The 18,567-nt window shown below is 37.7% G+C and overlaps 2 protein-coding genes and 1 non-coding gene across 3 annotated transcripts; all 3 read left to right on the top strand.

Moving 5' to 3' along the window:
• Positions 1–1,620: 1,620 nt before the first annotated feature.
• Positions 1,621–3,183, top strand: LOC150028169 (uncharacterized). Its single transcript, XM_090301078.1, has one exon. The coding sequence runs from the start codon at positions 1,998–2,000 to the stop codon at positions 2,901–2,903; it is 906 nt and encodes a 301-aa protein (XP_090157204.1). The 5' UTR covers positions 1,621–1,997; the 3' UTR covers positions 2,904–3,183.
• A 1,446-nt stretch (positions 3,184–4,629) lies between these two features.
• Positions 4,630–5,875, top strand: LOC137838101 (uncharacterized). Its single transcript, XR_016520525.1, has one exon. It is a non-coding gene; the product is annotated as an uncharacterized LOC137838101 (transcript).
• Positions 5,876–7,302: 1,427 nt separating this feature from the next.
• LOC150028168 (uncharacterized) lies at positions 7,303–7,769 on the top strand. Its single transcript, XM_090301074.1, has 2 exons — positions 7,303–7,400; positions 7,448–7,769. Exons 1-2 carry the CDS (start codon positions 7,303–7,305, stop codon positions 7,767–7,769), a joined length of 420 nt encoding a protein of 139 aa, XP_090157200.1.
• Positions 7,770–18,567: the final 10,798 nt, after the last annotated feature.

Here is an 18,567-nt window from a genome sequence, read left to right as displayed (position 1 = left end):
TACATGAAACTAAATGTGAAAACATAGATGAAGAGGTATATGTATGCAGTAATGGGGAAGTAATGAAATAAAATGGATAGAAAATGGGACACATCAAAGGGCAGGGGGAATTATAGCTATGGGAGAATTATAACACGATTTATCCATTTTTATTAAAAGAATATTTATTTTAATAAATCTAAAATAAAATTGTACATTTACATAAAAAAAAACTAATCCACTTATAACCCAGTGTTTGCACTTTGCACTTTTTTTTTTCTCAATAATAAATTTTGGTTTTGTGTTTGTGTACTTTTTTTTAAGTGATGATTATCTTTATCTCACAAGTGACTAAACATTTTTTTTTATCAACAAATAGTGGGAGGTTCATGTATGCATAATAGGTTCTGATCTGTTTCTGCATAATTATGCAGCTCAGGCCCCTTTAAAAAGGCTGGATTCTGAAACTTTATGCAGCAAGCGTAGTACTCTTATGGAATCAGAGTTGTTTTAACTTTTTGAAAACCAAATATAGCTCTGTTGTGCTTTCTGTTCCTTCCTTTTGAGCAGTGTGATTGACTATGTTTGGGCAGAACAGATCTTTGTGGTCTGCATCAAAGCCTAGCAAAAGGAAAACGGATGCTGCAGAATTTTCATAAGGGTGATGTAGGCTGGAATCATGGTTTTGGGGTCTTTGTAAAGGCAGAGGTTATGCAGATTTGTGGTTAACTAGGAGGGCGCTGAGAAAGATGCTGGGAATGTTGATAGGTTGTGTAGAAGCGGTTTTATTAAGCCGAAAAGGGTTTTGGGTTACGAAGTTATTAACATGAAAAAGAAGGTTTAAAAGAAGGATGTTCTTGGAATGGGTATACCAAGTGATGAAAGAAACTAAGTTGCAATGTAGATCAGGCATTACAAGCTGGTTTTTTGCAGCAGCAAGCAGAACAAAGGTAAAAGCTTATGTAGAGCAGATTATTGTGCCTTATGTGGGGGAGGGCTTCCTTTGTTAGTTGAATCAAAGATGCATCCCCCAATGAAAATGAAAAGGGAAACATAATATGACATTGCAAACCTCTTTTGGGTGTTTTTGCAGTGTTGTTTAGTTCAATTAGTTTTTTTCATGCATACTTTAACCCTTTCTATGTTACATTTCTTCAGTAATTTAGGTCTGTTATCACAAGTGTGCCAAGCTCTATTTGCAAAGGTTTTTGTTCATTCCTAGTGGTATAAGGTTTTCATTGTAATACCCTTTGAGATAGTTATACCTTGGGTTTTTTTATAAAAGTTGAAATATCATTAGAATACTCTAATTTAAATTTATTAATTTTTTTGGTGCTGATAAAAAAATTTAGGAATTTGTTCTTAAACCAACGTCCCGATGCTTTAAACTGTTAAGAGAAATCAAACAAGCATATGAAACAGATAAAAAGAAACAATAAAGTTAAAGAATCTAACTAAGTAAAAATGAGCAACATAATGAGTGAAGAAGATAAAGATGAAAGTGCGATAGAAACACAGGATAGGGAATAGGATGCTGTGAAATTGAATTATTGTGCGGAAGAACAAAGCTTGCTTTGCATATAATTAAGGTGGAAAGATTCTGTACTATACACACTAAAGAGTTAATAAATATCCCCATTAACATCCCAACCAAGCATAGCAGAGAAAACCTACATCAGTACCCACATTCATTAACTGGGAACTCACTTCCCCATACTCTATCCCATACACTATCCCTACATATTTGCATACTATATCATCTCTTCAAGCAAGCTTCTCATTCTTTGACTGTGTTTAGAACCCTATGTATTCCATTTAATGTCTTTTTAAGAGTTGATTCTTGATCTTTTGTTGTATAAGGAAAGGTAGTATATCCTTTTTCACTTTGTATGACAGTTGGATCACCCTTCACCGATTTAATTTAATTGTTTCTTGCTGATAAAAAAAAAAACTATCATCTCTTCAAGCTCATCATCCCACAGGTATTCTCCATTCCATTCTTAATTTGTTGCCTTTAGATGGGAAACAGTATTCGCAGAGTTGGTCTTCTCAGTACTGTTGGGGTGGGTGGGGATCAACCTTTTTATTATCAACTGGGAAGAAAAGTTTCCATCTACTTGTCAGAAAGAAGAGTTTTGGAAACCTCCAACAAGAAGAGTGAGGAGTGGACCATGTTGTACACTGTAGATGTTTCAACTTGTGAACTCACTTTAACAAAAGAAGATGGTGGCAAGGGTTTACGCATAAAAATCCACAGCGTAATACGAGGCAAAACTGGAGATTTTGTACTATACTGTTTGGATTTGAATGTAACTGAATCAGATGGTCGGGTATATCCAGCCATGACGACCGATGTCATTGAAAAAAATCCACGATCATCAATGACTGAATATAGCAGGCACATTCATGCAGGAGGCAGCGTTACGGTGACATACTTTCATTTAGCCGGGACTGGAGACAGACGGAGTTTTACTGTTTTGGAACATAAGAAGAAGAACGAGAAAGAACAAGCTCATGCAGTGACTCTGGCACACTATTTTGTTTCCAGTGACTATATGAATGATTATTCTAGAAATAAAATAGATGTTGGTCTTTCTGTAGTGGTAAAGATTCGAGCAACCAATGGCAAGTTGGATGTAACGGTGGAGGGGCCTGAGCAACACCCTGCTATTGGATTACGTTACTTGTTTGAGGAAGCCATGAGAACCAAGATTTGGAAGCCTACTTTGTGCCCACACTGTGACAATATCCAGAAGCAACGCAGCATGATGACTTGGCAGTCTGACAGTGATGACAGCGAGAGTGTTCCTATGGCACGGCGTCATGGTGGCAGCCGGAATAATTTAAGAATGGTTGACAATGGTGGAAGGTTCAATGGCAATGGTAATGGTAATTACACTGAAAGTATACATTTGCATTTTTGAAAGTGATGGTGGTAACTGATGTACCAAATTTGGTTATTCTTAGTATGAAGTAACGTAATTGCATATATATATATATATATGTAGTGGCAGTATGGCAATGAATAAGCCACCATCATGTAAAGAAAATAAACCTAGAGGTGTTCTTGTTTTTGTTTTTCGTTTTAATTTTATTTACTTCGTAGTAATTTAAATTTATAGCTGTTTGTGTAATGAAGAACCAAAGATGTAATGTGGCTTTATTTCCTACTACAGTGCTTATGCTTTTATGTTCTCTTTCTCATAATAGATTTTCAGTCCATCATATTAAGTGAAAAGAGCATGTAAGCAAGCAAGTTATATCCCTCATTATGGCCTTGCAGTGTTCTAGACCGAGTATGATTGGAGGCTCTACGAATCTATGGCAGTGGAATGCAGTAACATGTGTTGAGTTATCTTTCAAAGCATATCACTAGAAGAAAATATTTCATGTTTTCTACTCAAAAGTTTAAGTGATTTCAGAATATGGTTCTAAAACTCTATCGTAAGTTATAATGTTCTTAAAGAAAATAATCACACCCCCCAGCAGATATAAAAGCTAGACATGAACAAGTGGAAAAATATCAAATCAAATAAGTGGAAAGAATAACAAATGATTTCAATTGCACTAGAGAGAAAAGTAGTTTGGAAAATATGAAATAGAACCAGATGCTGAGTCATTAAAATAACCTACCCAAGAATAATGCTTCCATTTCAGTCAAAGTTCAAAGATTATTTTTGTTTTTCTTTTATAGATAAAAATAATAAAATATTGTAAACGAATAAGTTTTTTAGGTTGCTGTAATCCCTTTATACAGTGAAAACTATTTACATAAGATATATATGACTTATTTTAAAATTAAGACATTTAGGAAATTGGATTTAAACCTCTATCTCAGAAGCAAACACGCATGCTAAATACCATTATATTAATATTGAAGGTGTTGCGTTCTCAACTTAAAATTGAGTTAAAATGAAAGTATTTTTTATAAGAAAGGAGATATATCTTAATATGGTGCAAGAAGTATCATACTTTCAAGTGCAAATAATATATGGCAAAATTAATGTTATTAAGCCATACAACACTGCATCATATGTAACAATACAAACCAGAAAAAACACCAAAACCAGCATCTGAAAATTCTTTCCTGCATAATTCAGCAGACCTACTGAATGCACAACCTTTCCTCTGCATATTTGCTCATTTTCATCCACCACGACCTCCTTTGGATCTTGTAGTTGTTCGTTCTCTACATAGTAGCATCCCAAGATTGTTCATTCATTGATTCATTGAAAGTAACAAGACCAGTCTCTGAGATGACTTAACGTGATTTGAGCACTAAACGCATACTTGGCCTTAATGGAACTGGACAGCAATACATTATTACTAGTATGAAAAAACAAAGATAGGAGAAGAAACCTCAACTAAAATTACTCATCGACACAAAGATAGTGAATACTAACAATAAAAAAAAGGTAATATGCATGCTAGATGAAATTATGTAGATGAATAAACAAGTGAAATAATAGATAAAAAAGGAGCACCAGAACAAATGAAGAAGACATTAAAAGTGTGATAGAAAAGGATAGAGAATTAGATGCTATGAAAATTAAATAATCTGCTGAAGAATAACGCTTCCTTTGCCGGTAATATGCAAGATTCTATGTCTTTTCATTGTGTTAATAAATCTCCCTTCCTATGAACATCTTGAGCATGCAGAGCTAAGAAAAGCTAGCATGTGGGTGCTGAATTCCTAACCACACAGCACCCTTCAACGTTCCATTCCAAGTCTCTAGGTACTATCACATCTTTACATTGGTGCTTGCTTGTGTGTATATATTGCCATGGGTAACATTCTACGCAGCGGTGGTCTTCTCAGCGATGGTGGGACTGGGTATGATCCTTACCATGTTCAGCTGGGAAAACATGCTGCCATTTCTTTGTCAGAAAAACAGGTTACCATGCAACAAAATGGAGGACTAATGGAGAAGTGGAACATCACATACGAAGTAGGAGTTTCAGTCTGTGCACTAGAACTAACAAGAAATCTCAACAGTTGTGGTGATGTCAACGGTTTGCTCTTACAGCTCTGCAGCGAGACACCCAAACGCAGTGGAGCTCCTTCAGAGTTCAATTTCTATTTAGACGTGAAAAAAGTATATGGAGACGATTTTCAGGTATATCCACGCTGGTTCCCCGTCTGTGGCGTTCATGCAACAACATCGTTCAATCAAAACAAGAAGACTAACAAATCGGGCAGTGTTACGGACATCGACATGTACTTGTATGGTGAGGGACACAAAGGGGGTCTTATTGTTCTCGAAAGGAAGAAAAAGAGTGGCCATCAACTACCTTATGAATTGACTCTGGCGCATTATCATGCTACTGGTTCAGGCATTAATGATTACAGTAAGATTAAACCGGATTTTGGTCTTTCTATGATCGCAAAGATTCGATCAATCGGTAACAAATTTGACCATAATGGTGGATGGTCCTGAGCAACACCCTTCTTCTGCATTACTGTACATGTTCGATGAAGTCAGTAGAAAGGGATACTGGTATCGTAAAATGTGCCCTCACTGCGCTAAATTTGGAGCCCTGTGGCAGTCTGAGAGTGAAGAGACTGATAATACTCCCAAAGGAATATCTAATGGTGGCAGCGGGAAAAATGCAAGAGTTATTTCCAATGGTGGTAAGTTTGGGGGTGATGGTAATGGTAATTTCTATGAGAAAAATACTTTTAATTATATTTATCAGCATCAACAGCCTGACAGCAACTATCTTGGTGGTGGAAGATCATGGGAGCTGTAGTTTCTGCACTCAATAATATACCAGCTTGTATCATTAATAACCTAACATGTACAAGGTGTGTTGAGGTATGTGTTGTGTAACCCACTAGAGTGCTGCTTGCTTGTACTTTTAATAATAAATTAAAAGAGGATCTCTATGCATTTTAGCACTTGTGTACAGATACTCCTAGCTCGTTGAATTATCCACAGCCAAGTACATATTAAAAAATCAAGAAATACTCTCATAAATTTTTTAACATTATTATCATAATTATTGTAAGGTAATACTAAGATTAAATTGGTAAATCGGATTCAATAATAAAAGCTCATGTTGATACTATACTATACATAAGAAAATTTTTGCACTACCATAATGAGATCTTCCCAACCCATCCAAAAAACACTTTATTTTAGTAAAAATAATCTATTAGTTATGGAGAGAATTAAACTTAATCCAACAAAAAAAGTTCAAACAACTGCCTCAATATACACGAGTTTATCAGTTAAATGGAAATTGACACAGACAATACGAACGCTTGTTTCTTGGAGATTTTCATAGCATGCTTTGCAAAATTTGGATATGATTTGGAAGAATCAATGGAAAATAATGGAATTAACAAGTGGAGTAGAACATTGATTTAACTGGTTCCTGGACACAACCAAGGAAAAGATACTAAAGGACATTGAGTTACTTGATATCCAAGACGCAAGGTGTGATCTGTCAATGGGGAAAGTTCAAAAGGATGGACCTCATTAGTCAACTGAGGATGACAAACAAAAAGTTAGATTCCTTGCTCAAGCAAAAGGCAAGAGTTAACTGGTTTAGGCATGAGTTAACTGGTTTAGGCATGGAGATTCAAACTCATAATACTACCACTCTATAATTAGATGGAGAAGACTAAGGAATGCAATCAAAGGAGTCGATGTGGGGGCCAATGGAGTGAAGATCCTGACGTAGTGCGAAGGGAAGTGAAAAATTTGTTTGAGGATAGATTTAAGGCGACGCAAGACCTTGGGGTTAGACTTGGCAATGTTGATTTCAAGTCTTTGTCCTCAGAGGACAGCTTAAGCCTGATATCCACTTTTTCTATGGATGAAGTAAGAAAGTGGTGTGGCAGTGTGATGGATCAAAAAGTCCTGGGCCAGATGGGTTCAATTTTCACTTCATCAAGACTAGTTGGGATTTTCTCAAACATGATGTTGTAACTGCTATGCAGGTGTTCCATGATTTGGGTGCTATACCTACAGGTTGTAATGCTTCATTTATTGCTCTCGTGCCTAAAGTGCGTGACCCATTACAACTTGACCAAAATAGGCCAATCTCTCTTGTGGGAGCTATCTACAAGATTATCGCGAAGGTTCTCTCATGCAGAATCAAGAAGGTTCTACCCTCAGTTATTGATGAAAATCAATCGGCGTTCCTAAAAGATAAAGGGTTGCTTGACAGTGTTCTGGTGGCCAATGAGGTGGTAGAAGAACTTAAAAGGGGTAAGATGAGCGAATTATGCTTCAAAGTTGATTATGAGAAGGCGTATGACTTGGTCAGATGAGATTTCTTATTTGATATTGTGCTAAGTCTGGGATTTTCGAGAAAATGGATTATGTGGATAAGAGGGTTCTTGGAATCTGCTCAGTCTCTGTCTTGGTTAACGGTAGCCCTATGGTGGAATTCAAACCCACGCGTAGATTGAGGTAGGGAGACCCTCTAGCTCCTTTCCTTTTCAATATTGTAGCTGAAGGTTTGGCGGGCTTGTGAGACAAGATCAAAAGAGCAACCTGCTTCAAGGTGTGAAGGTTGGAAGGCATAATGTAGAGGTGTGCATGCTACAATTTGCTGATGATACTCTATTTCTGTGTGAAGATGATTATGGTAATGTTATTGTTATAAAAGCTATCCTGAGGTGTTATGAGTTGGCTTCTGGGTTGAAAATAAAATTCCGCAAATCAAATATGGTAGACATCAATGTTGAAAGGAACTCCTTTGCCTTTTTCGCAATGACTTTTGAACTGCACTCAAATGACGATACCTTTTATGTATTTGGGGATGGAAGTAGGAGGTAATCCTAGAAAGAAACAATTATGGGAGCCCGTTATGAATAAAATTAGTAATAGACTCAGTTCTTGGAAGGGGAGATTTTTGTCTTTGGCAGGAAGAATTTGTCTACTAAAGTTGGTTTTCACTCCAGTGCCACTCTTCTACTTGTCCTTCTCTAAAGCCCCAGAATCGGTATGTAAAAACATCATTAGTATGCAAAGGAAATTTCTCTGGGGTTGGGGGAAGGATACTAAGCCCATTTCATGGGTGAGTTGGGAGAAAGCATGCCAACCTAAGGAAGAGGGAGGATTGAGAATTAAAGATATCAGAATACTCAATGTTGCTCTATTGGCCAAATGGAAATGGAGGTTCTTAATTGAAGATAGGGGGAGGTGGAGAGAGATATTAGTATCTAAATATGGAAAGGAATCAAGGAGTAACCAAATACCTTTGAAACATCAATCTTGATGGTGGAGAGACGTAATCAAAGTAAGTGGTGAGGAAGAAGGAACAGGTTGGGTCCAAGAAGCAGTAGGATGGAAAATGGGAGTTGGGGACAAAGCTAGTTTTTGGGAAGAAAACTGGGCAGGCAAATATAACCTTAAATCTGTGTTTCCACGATTGTAGTCCTTATCTCTAGATAAGGGGAAAAAGGTGGGAGAGGTAGGTGGGTGGTCAGAAGCAGTGCGACATTGGAGGTTAAGATGGAGGCATGATATGTTTGAGTGGGAACACAACCAAGAATAAGATCTACAGAGGCGCCTTCCTAGGATCATCTTGATTAGAGAGGCAAAGGACGTACAGGTATGGGAACATGATGTGTCAAATTCGTTCTTTGTAAAATCAGCTTATGAGTGTCTTGCTAGTCACACCCGGCGACAGAGACTGAATGCTTTAAGCAACTTTGGAAAATTAAAACACAACACAATGTAATGCTTACTGCTTGGAGGGTTCTATTGGACAAAATTCCAAAAAAGAATGTGCTTGTTCAGGAGATGAGTGTTATTAAGTTCATACACTTGTCTATGCGCTAAAATGCGGGAAAATCATCTCAACATCTGTTTGTTGAAAGTCTTATTGCTCAACAAGTCTGGTATCTTTGTTACAGGTGGATTGACATTTTGTTTGTCCAACATCAGCATGTAAAGTGTCACTTTCAGAATTTTCTTATTATAGATGAGTTCTAAACAAAACCTGATTTGGAAAGGCCTATGGGCAACTGTTGTGAGGAGTATCTCGGATCGAAGAACTCCACTGAGTTTGGGACAAAACGCGAATAATTTCAGTTCAAACGGATGAGTATTCACCCACGAAAAAAATCAAACAGTTTCGCACACAAACGAACCTTCCTTTCAGCCCTGGAAGTGATGAATAAAAAATTTATTGCCAATCTTGTCGGACGAATCTGGGGCTCAAATCTCAGCCAAAAATCAACAGACACAGTCACGAACGTCTGGTAAAAATTTCAGACCAAAATACCCAAGGAGTAAGGCGAAGCAAGTCCCAAACCGAGAGTAAACAAAACTGGTTTTCCGAAAACAAAACATTTTGGCTTTTCTTCACCCTATCTTCTTGATGTAATTTTTTTATGGACGTGCCTCCTTACCTGGGTGCAAACAACATATCAAAGTACTTGTGTGGATTTTTTCAGCGCAATACGGACCCATAATAAAATTGCAAAAAGTAGGGCCGAAATTTCACAAGTTTGGTAGAGGATAGCATTGGTTTGCACAAAATTTCTGAAAAATTCTCCCGAAATAGTTTTTTCCTGAAATTTCACGTATAAATCTGCACTGAATTGGGGACAAAACGCGAAAAATTTCAGCTCAAACGGATGAGTATTCACCCACGAAAAAAGGCAAACAGTTTCGCACACAAACGAACCTTCCTTTCAGCCCTGACAGTGATGAATAAAAACTTTATTGCCAATATTGTGGGACGAATCTAGAGCTCAAATGTCAGCCAAAAATCAACAGACACAGTGACGAACGTCTGGTAAAAATTTCAGACCAAAACACACAAGGAGTAAGGCGTAGCAAGTCCCAGACCGAGAGTAAACAAAACTGGTTTTCCGAAAAGAAACGTCCTGGCTTTTCTTCACCCTATCTTCTTTTTGTGATTTTTTTATGGACGTCCCTCCTTACCTGGGTGCAAACAACATATCAAAGTACTTGTGTGGATTTTATCAGTGCAATAAGGACCTTGAATAAAATTGCAGAAAGTAGGGTAAAAATTTTACAAGTTTTGGTAGAGGATAGCCTTGGTTTGCAAAAAATTTCTGAAAAATTCTCCCGAAATAGTTTTTTCCTGAAATACCACGTAAGAATCTCCACTGAATTTGGGACAAAACGCGACAAATTTCAGGTCAAACGGATGAGTATTCAGCCACGAAAAAAATCAAACAGTTTCGCACACAAACGAACCTTCCTTTCAGCCCTGACAGTGATGAAAAAAAAATTTATTGCCAACCTTGTGGGACGAATCTGGGGCAAAAATGTCAGCCAAAAATCAACAGACAAAGTGACGAACGTCTGGTAAAAATTTCAGAGCAAAATACCCAAGGAGTAAGGCGTAGCAAGTCCCAGACCGAGAGTGAACAAAACTGGTTTTCCGAAAACCAAACGTCCTGGCTTTTCTTCCCCTGTATCTTCTTTTTGTGATTTGTTTATGGACGTGCCTCCTTACCTGGGTGCAAACAACATATCGAAGTACTTGTGTGGATTTTTTCAGCGCAATACGGACCCAGAATAAAATTGCAGAAAGGAGGGCCGAAATTTCACAAGTTTTGGTAGTCTTGGTTTGCACAAAATTTCTGAAAAATTCTCCCGAAATAGTTTTTTCCTGAAATTCCACGCAAGAATCTCCACTGAATTTGGGACAAAATGCGACAAATTTCAGGTCAAACGGATGAGTATTCACCCACGAAAAAAATCAAACAGTTTCGCGCACAAACGAACCTTCCTTTCAGCTCTGGCAGTGATGAATAAAAAATTTATTGCCAATCATGTGGGACGAATCTGGGGCTCAAATCTCAGCCAAAAATCAACAGACACAGTGACGAACGTCTGGTAAAAATTTCAGACCAAAATACCCAAGGAGTAAGGCGTAGCAAGTCCCAGACCGAGAGTGAACAAAACTGGTTTTCCGAAAAAAAAATGTCCTGGCTTTTCTTCCCCCGTATCTTCTTTTTGTGATTTGTTTATGGACGTGCCTCCATACCTGGGTGCATACAACATATCAAAGTACTTGTGTGGATTTTTTCAGCGCAATACATACCCTAAATAAAATTGCAGAAAGTAGGGCCGAAATTTCACAAGTTTTGGTAAAGGATAACCTTGGTTTGTACAAAATTTCTGAAAAAATTATGCCGAAATAGTTTTTTCCTGAAATTCCACGTAAGAATCTCCACTGAATTTGGGACAAAACGCGACAACTTTCAGGTCAAACGGATGAGTATTCACTCACGAAAAAAATCAAACAGTTTCGCACACAAACGAACCTTCCTTTCAGCACTGGCAGTGATGAATAAAAAATTTATTGCCAATCATGTGGGACGAATCTGGGGCTCAAATCTCAGCCAAAAATCAACAGACACAGTGACGAACGTCAGGTAAAAATTTCAGACCAAAATACCCAAGGAGTAAGGCGTAGCAAGGCCCAGACCGAGAGTGAACAAAACTAGTTTTCCGAAAACAAAACGTCCTGGCTTTTCTTCCCCCGTATCTTCTTTTTGTGATTTGTTTATGGACGTGCCTCCATACCTGGGTGCATACAACATATCAAAGTACTTGTGTGGATTTTTTCAGCGCAATACGGACCCAGAATAAAATTGCAGAAAGGAGGGCCGAAATTTCACAAGTTTTGGTAGAGGATAGCCTTGGTTTGCACAAAATTTCTGAAAAATTCTCTCGAAATATTTTTTTCCTGAAATTCCACGTAAGAATCTCCACTGAATTTGGGACAAAACGCGACAAATTTCAGGTCAAACGGATGAGTATTTACCCACGAAAAAAATCAAACAGTTTCGCACACAAAGGAACCTTCCTTTCAGCCCTGGCAGTGATGAATAAAAAATTTATTGCCAATATTGTGGGACGAATCTGGGGCTCAAATCTCAGCCAAAAATCAACAGACACAGTGACGAACGTCTGGTAAAAATTTCAGACCAAAATACCCAAGGAGTAAGGCGTAGCAAGTCTCAGACCGAGAATGAACAAAACTGGTTTTCCGAAAACAAAACGTTCAGGCTTTTCTTCCCCGTATCTTCTTTTTGTGATTTGTTTATGGACGTGCCTCCTTACCTGGGTGAAAACAACATATCAAAGTACTTGTGTGGATTTTTTCAGCGCAATACGGACCCAGAATAAAATTGCAGAAAGTAGGGCCGAAATTTGACAAGTTTTGGTAGAGGATAGCCTTGGTTTGCACAAAATTTCTGAAAAATTCTCCCGAAATAGTTTTTTCCTGAAATTCCACGTAAGAATCTCCACTGAATTTGGGACAAAACACGACAAATTTCAGGTCAAACGGATGAGTATTCAGCCACGAAAAAAATCAAACAGTTTCGCACACAAACGAACCTTCCTTTCAGCTCTGACAGTGATGAATAAAAAATTTATTGCCAATCTTGTGGGACGAATCTAGGGCTCAAATCTCAGCCAAAACACAACAGACACAGTGACGAACGTCTGGTAAAAATTTCAGACCAAAATACCCAAGGAGTAAGGCGTAGCAAGTCCCAGACCGAGAGTGAACAAAACTGGTTTTCCGAAAACAAAACGTCCTGCTTTTCTTCCCCCGTATCTTCTTTTTGTGATTTGTTTATGTACATGCCTCTTTACCTGGATGCAAACAACATATCAAAGTACTTGTGTGGATTTTTTCAGCGCAATACGGACCCAGAATAAAATTGCAGAAAGTAGGGCCGAAATTTCACAAGTTTTGGTAGAGGATAGCCTTGGTTTGCAAAAAATTTCTGAAAAATTCTCCCGAAATAGTTTTTTCCTGAAATTCCACGTAAGAATCTCCACTGAATTTGGGACAAAACGCGACAAATTTCAGGTCAAACGGATGAGTATTTACCCACGAAAAAAATCAAACAGTTTCGCACACAAAGGAACCTTCCTTTCAGCCCTGGCAGTGATGAATAAAAAATTTATTGCCAATCTTGTGGGACGAATCTGGGGCTCAAATCTCAGCCAAAAATCAACAGACACAGTGACGAACGTCTGGTAAAAATTTCAGACCAAAATACCCAAGGAGTAAGGCGAAGCAAGTCCCAAACCGAGAGTAAACAAAACTGGTTTTCCGAAAACAAAACATTTTGGCTTTTCTTCACCCTATCTTCTTGATGTAATTTTTTTATGGACGTGCCTCCTTACCTGGGTGCAAACAACATATCAAAGTACTTGTGTGGATTTTTTCAGCGCAATACGGACCCATAATAAAATTGCAAAAAGTAGGGCCGAAATTTCACAAGTTTGGTAGAGGATAGCATTGGTTTGCACAAAATTTCTGAAAAATTCTCCCGAAATAGTTTTTTCCTGAAATTTCACGTATAAATCTGCACTGAATTGGGGACAAAACGCGAAAAATTTCAGCTCAAACGGATGAGTATTCACCCACGAAAAAAAGCAAACAGTTGCGCACACAAGCGAACCTTCCTTTCAGCCCTGGCAGTGATGAATAAAAAATTTATGGCCAATCTTGTGGGACGAATCTGGGGCTCAAATCTCATCCAAAAATCAACAGACACAGTGACGAACGTCTGGGAAAAATTTCAGGCCAAAATACCCAAGGAGTAAGGCGTAGCAAGTCCCAGACCGAGAGTGAACAAAACTGGTTTTCCGAAAACAAAACGTCCTGGCTTTTCTTCCCCCGTATCTTCTTTTTGTGATTTGTTTATGGACGTGCCTCCTTACCTGGGTGCAAACAACATATCAAAGTACTTGTGTGGATTTTTTCAGCGCAATACGGACCCAGAATAAAATTGCAGAAAGTGGGGCCGACATTTCACAAGTTTTGGTAGAGGATAGCCTTGGTTTGCACAAAATTTCTGAAAAATTATCCCGAAATAGTTTTTTCCTGAAATTCCACGTAAGAATCTACACTTAATTTGGGACAAAACGCGAAAAATTTCAGGTCAAACGGATGAGTATTCACCCACGAAAAAAATCAAACAGTTTCGCACACAAACGAACCTTCCTTTCAGCCCTGGCAGTGATGAATAAAAAATTTATTGCCAATCTTGTGGGACGAATCTGGGGCTCAAATCTCAGCCAAATATCAACAGACACAGTGACGAACGTCTGGTAAAAATTTCAGACCAAAATACCCAAGGAGTAAGGCGTAGCAAGTCCCAGACCGAGAGTGAACAAAACTGGTTTTCCGAAAACAAAACGTCCTGGCTTTTCTTCCCCCGTATCTTCTTTTTGTGATTTGTTTATGGACGTGCCTCCTTACCTGGGTGCAAACAACATATCAAAGTACTTGTGTGGATTTTTTTAGCTCAATACGGACCCAGAATAAAATTGCAGAAAGTAGGGCCGAAATTTCACAAGTTTTGGTAGCCTTGGTTTGCACAAAATTTCTGAAAAATTCTCCCGAAATAGTTTTTTCCTGAAATTCCACGTAAGAATCTCCACTGAATTTGGGACAAAACGCGACAAATTTCAGGTCAAACGGATGAATATTCACCCACGAAAAAAATCAACAGTTTCGCACACAAAGGAACCTTCCTTTCATCCCTGGCAGTGATGAATAAAAAATTTATTTTAAATCTTGTGGGACGAATCTGGGGCTCAAATCTAAGCCAAAAATCAACAGACACAGTGACGAACGTCTGGTAAAAATTTCAGACCAAAATACCCAAGGAGTAAGGCGTAGCAAGTCCCAGACCGAGAGTGAACAAAACTGGTTTTCCGAAAACAAAACGTTCTGGCTTTTCTTCCCCCGTATCTTCTTTTTGTGATTTGTTTATGGACGTGCCTCCTTACCTGGGTGCAAACAACATATCAAAGTACTTGCCTGGATTTTTCAGCGCAATACGGACCCAGAATAAAATTGCAAAAAGTAGGGCCGAAATTTCACAAGTTTTGGTAGGCTTGGTTTGCACAAAATTTCTGAAAAATTCTCCCGAAATAGTTTTTTCCTGAAATTCCACGTAAGAATATCCACTGGACTTGGGACAAAACGCGACAAATTTCAGGTCAAACGTATGAGTATTCACCCACGAAAAAAATCGAACAGTTTCGCACACAAACGAACCTTCCTTTCAGCTCTGGCAGTGATGAATAAAAAATTTATTGCCAATCATGTGGGACGAATCTGGGGCTCAAATCTCAGCCAAAAATCAACAGACACAGTGACGAACGTCTGGTAAAAATTTCAGACCAAAATACCCAAGGAGTAAGGCGTAGCAAGTCCCAGACCTGGAGTGAACAAAACTGGTTTTCCGAAAACAAAACGTCCTGGCTTTTCTTCCCCCGTATCTTCTTTTTGTGATTTGTTTATGTACATGCCTCTTTACCTGGATGCAAACAACATATCAAAGTACTTGTGTGGATTTTTTCAGCGCAATACGGACCCAGAATAAAATTGTAGAAAGTAGGGCCGAAATTTCACAAGTTTTGGTAGAGGATAGCCTTGGTTTGCAAAAAATTTCTGAAAAATTCTCCCGAAATAGTTTTTTTCCTGAAATTCCACGTAAGAATCTCCACTGAATTTGGGACAAAACGCGAAAAATTTAAGGTCAAAGGGATGAGTATTCACCTACGAAAAAAATCAAACAGTTTTGCACACAAACGAACTTTCCTTTCAGCTCTGGCAGTGATGAATAAAAAATTTATTGCCAATCTTGTGGGACGAATCTGGGGCTCAAATATCAGCCAACAATCAACCGACACAGTGACGATCTTCTGGTAAAATTTTCAGACAAAAATACCCAAGGAGTAATGATGAGAATCAAATAAAGGAGGCTTTTATTAATGGAGGAAGAGGACATCCACCTTCACATTTGAAGTTCTTCATTCTAGTCTTCTCAAAATTAAAAGAAGACATAAAATAAAAGATGAGGCCCAAGCCCAAAGCCCAAGCCCAAGCCCAAAGCCCAAGCCCAAGCCCAAGAAGGCCAAAGCCCAAAGAGCCCAAGTCCATCCCATGAGGGGCAAGGCCAAGCTTTGAAATACTCTTGTATAGTTTTAGGAGGTGTGCTTATTAAATAAAGGAGTGTGAAAATGTAAAATAAAGTCACATTGTCCATGTGACTTAGGAGAGTGGTGTAGGTGTAGTTTTTAGGAGGTGTCATAATAGAAAAAGGTCACACCTCCCATGTGACTTGTTTTTGGTGGGAATTTCAAATGAGTTTATTTGAAATTTCCCACCTATTTTTCAGCACCTTAGGCTATAAATAGAGGTGCTCTCTTTGTAAAAATTCAGATTGGAATTAATCTAAGAAAACTCTACTCAAATTTTGAGTGAACTTTGGAGAGCTTTGAGCCTTCTTCTCTAGTCTTATCTTGATGGATCATTGGAGTCCTCAAGTGGCGGCATCACTCTCATCTAGGAGCATTCCACACTTCTAGTGGCGAGATCATCCAACATTCTTCCATCTTCATGAGCACTCTCTTCTCCTTCCTTTCTTCTCTTTCTATTGTTTTTTGTTAGCTTGTGTTCTTGAGTTTTGGTTTGGTGTTCTTGCTGTTTTTTATGAGTTTTGGTTCAGCAGCTTTATATTTCAGTCCATTCATCTTGTTCCTTTGCTTTTCTTACTCTTTTGTTCGGTTCAATTTGACTAAAATTGGTTCATCCAAATGAGTTTGGGATTTGGTACTAGTTTTTGGTGAGTTCTTGTCTTAGAACAATGATCCAACTCTAAGAAAAGTGTCTCTATAATGTCCAACTCAAGGTGATTCCTAAGAAGGTCAAGAACCTTTCTCTATATGGCTATTGGAATCACATCATGTGGTATCATGAGTCTTAGGTTCTTCTTGTTTAATTGTTGAGTTGTGTGCACTTTAATTTCAAGAGCTCTTTAATTTCTTGCAATTTAAGTTTCTGTTTTAGAATTTTAATTGAGTATTCTTGCTGTTTTTCTTTTGCACCAAGTGCTTGTGAAAAGGTTTATGGCACTCATAATTCTTATGAGTATGGTTGCTCTTTTGGAATGGCATTATCCTTCCTAGAGTTTACCTTAAGCTTCCTTTCACTTGTTGTTAAAATTTGTGATGTGTCTTTTAATTTTGTAATCATGTCAAGTTTTGTCTTAGTCATGTTATTCCATATTTGTCATTACTTCTAGTAGTACTTTTATTGTTTTGATTGTTTCTTGCTTTGGTGTCATATAATTTTCTGAATTGATATTGATCCTTTGTGCATTTTCTTTTTAGAATTGAGTTCATACTTGTATTATAGACCTATACAAGTTCCAATACATCATTTTCTATTATGTCTTTGCTAGTTCATAATCCTGTTTTTTATTTCTATTAGGATTCCTCTGTTTCTGCAAAAAGTGCTTACTGTTTTTCCTTATTGCAATTGATTTACTTACTGTAAAATTCTGAAATTCTGGATTTGAGATATTCAAAGTGTTAGAAAAGAATAGAAAAAAGAATCATTCAAAAATACGAAGTACACAAAAAATGATAAATAAAATAAAAAAAGTGTACATTTCTGCCGAAAAAAATACGGTAATCTGGCAGCGATTTTGAAAAATTTATTTCTCTCAATTGGCTTACTGTTTTTAATTGATTCCAGTGCCATTATTGATTTAACATCTTGAAGTTTCTGTGGTTTAAATTTCATAATCCAGTTCGCTCTACATCATTCCAGTTAAATCAGTGAATATCAAGCACAGTTTGCCTTTTAAAAAAATTTTCCAGTAGCTAATTTTTTGTTTTCTTCATGTACTCTAGAACTTTTCCTTAAGTATTCTTTTGTGTGCCTACTTTTCTCATTGAGTTCTTTATTTTCTTGATTGTCTTTCATTCTTACTCTTTGAGTTTGTCTCACATATAGTTTTCCTTTTGCAATTACCTTTCTTTGCTTATACCTTTTCTTGTTTGTCTTTATTGTTTCATTGGTTTTGTGGTGGTTGCTTTTGAGATTGGTGTGCTTGCTTTGACATCTTTCATTTGAGGATTCCAAGGCCTCAAGATCAGATTGGTGCAAGGACATTATTTCTTTGAGAGTGACCTCTTTTTTCTGCCTCCATTCACTTCGGCAATTTCATTGCCAAGCTCACTGTTTTTGCTAATTTTGTTTCTTAACTTGTTTGCTGTTTTTGTGTGTTTGCTGTTTTTTATTTGCAAAATGGCTGGCTATTCAAGTGGTGCATCTTACAAACAGCATTCTCCTTCCAAAGCTTCAGTCCTTGGTGAAGAAGAACATAGAAGAAGGAGGCATCACCATCATTCTCATGAAGAGAGCTATAACCGTGACCAAAGATATCACCAAGTGTTCAACATTGCTTGTAAAAAAGTCCCTAGTTTTAATGGTGATAGTGATCCTAATGTGTATTTAGATTGGGAGACTAAGGTTGACCATTATTTTCATGTGTATAGGGTCCAAGATGACGATAAACTTAGGATAGTTTCTTCATCCTTTTTGGGCTATGCCAAAGAATGGTGGCATAAAATTGTAATGGACATTATATATCGCAAGAAACCTCCCGTGGTTTCTTGGAATGCTTTGAAAGAGTGTATGCGCGCGAGGTTTGTTCCTCCTTCTAGGAAGGAACACTTGTTGAAGTTCCAAAGGCTTCCTCAAGGACATAGGATGGTAGATGAATACTTTAAAGATTTTGAAACAACTTTGACTAAAATGAAT

The sequence above is a fragment of the Phaseolus vulgaris genome, chromosome 4 (assembly GCF_051622355.1).
Source record: "Phaseolus vulgaris cultivar YP4 chromosome 4, ASM5162235v1, whole genome shotgun sequence".
NCBI classification, from domain to species: domain Eukaryota; kingdom Viridiplantae; phylum Streptophyta; class Magnoliopsida; order Fabales; family Fabaceae; genus Phaseolus; species Phaseolus vulgaris.
Note: the sequence above shows the minus strand (reverse complement) of the source record. Positions and strands in the feature narration are given on the sequence as shown.

What these genes read in the sequence shown, in the direction of transcription:
- LOC150028169 (XM_090301078.1), top strand. Translation starts at nt 1,998, where the DNA reads ATGGGAAACAGTATTCGCAGAGTTGGTCTTCTCAGTACTGTTGGGGTG.
- LOC150028168 (XM_090301074.1), top strand. Translation starts at nt 7,303, where the DNA reads ATGGATTATGTGGATAAGAGGGTTCTTGGAATCTGCTCAGTCTCTGTC. An exon ending in AAACCCACGCGTAGATTGAG is followed by an intron (nt 7,401 to 7,447) that starts GTAGGGAGACCC and finishes TTGTAGCTGAAG; the next exon opens with GTTTGGCGGGCTTGTGAGAC.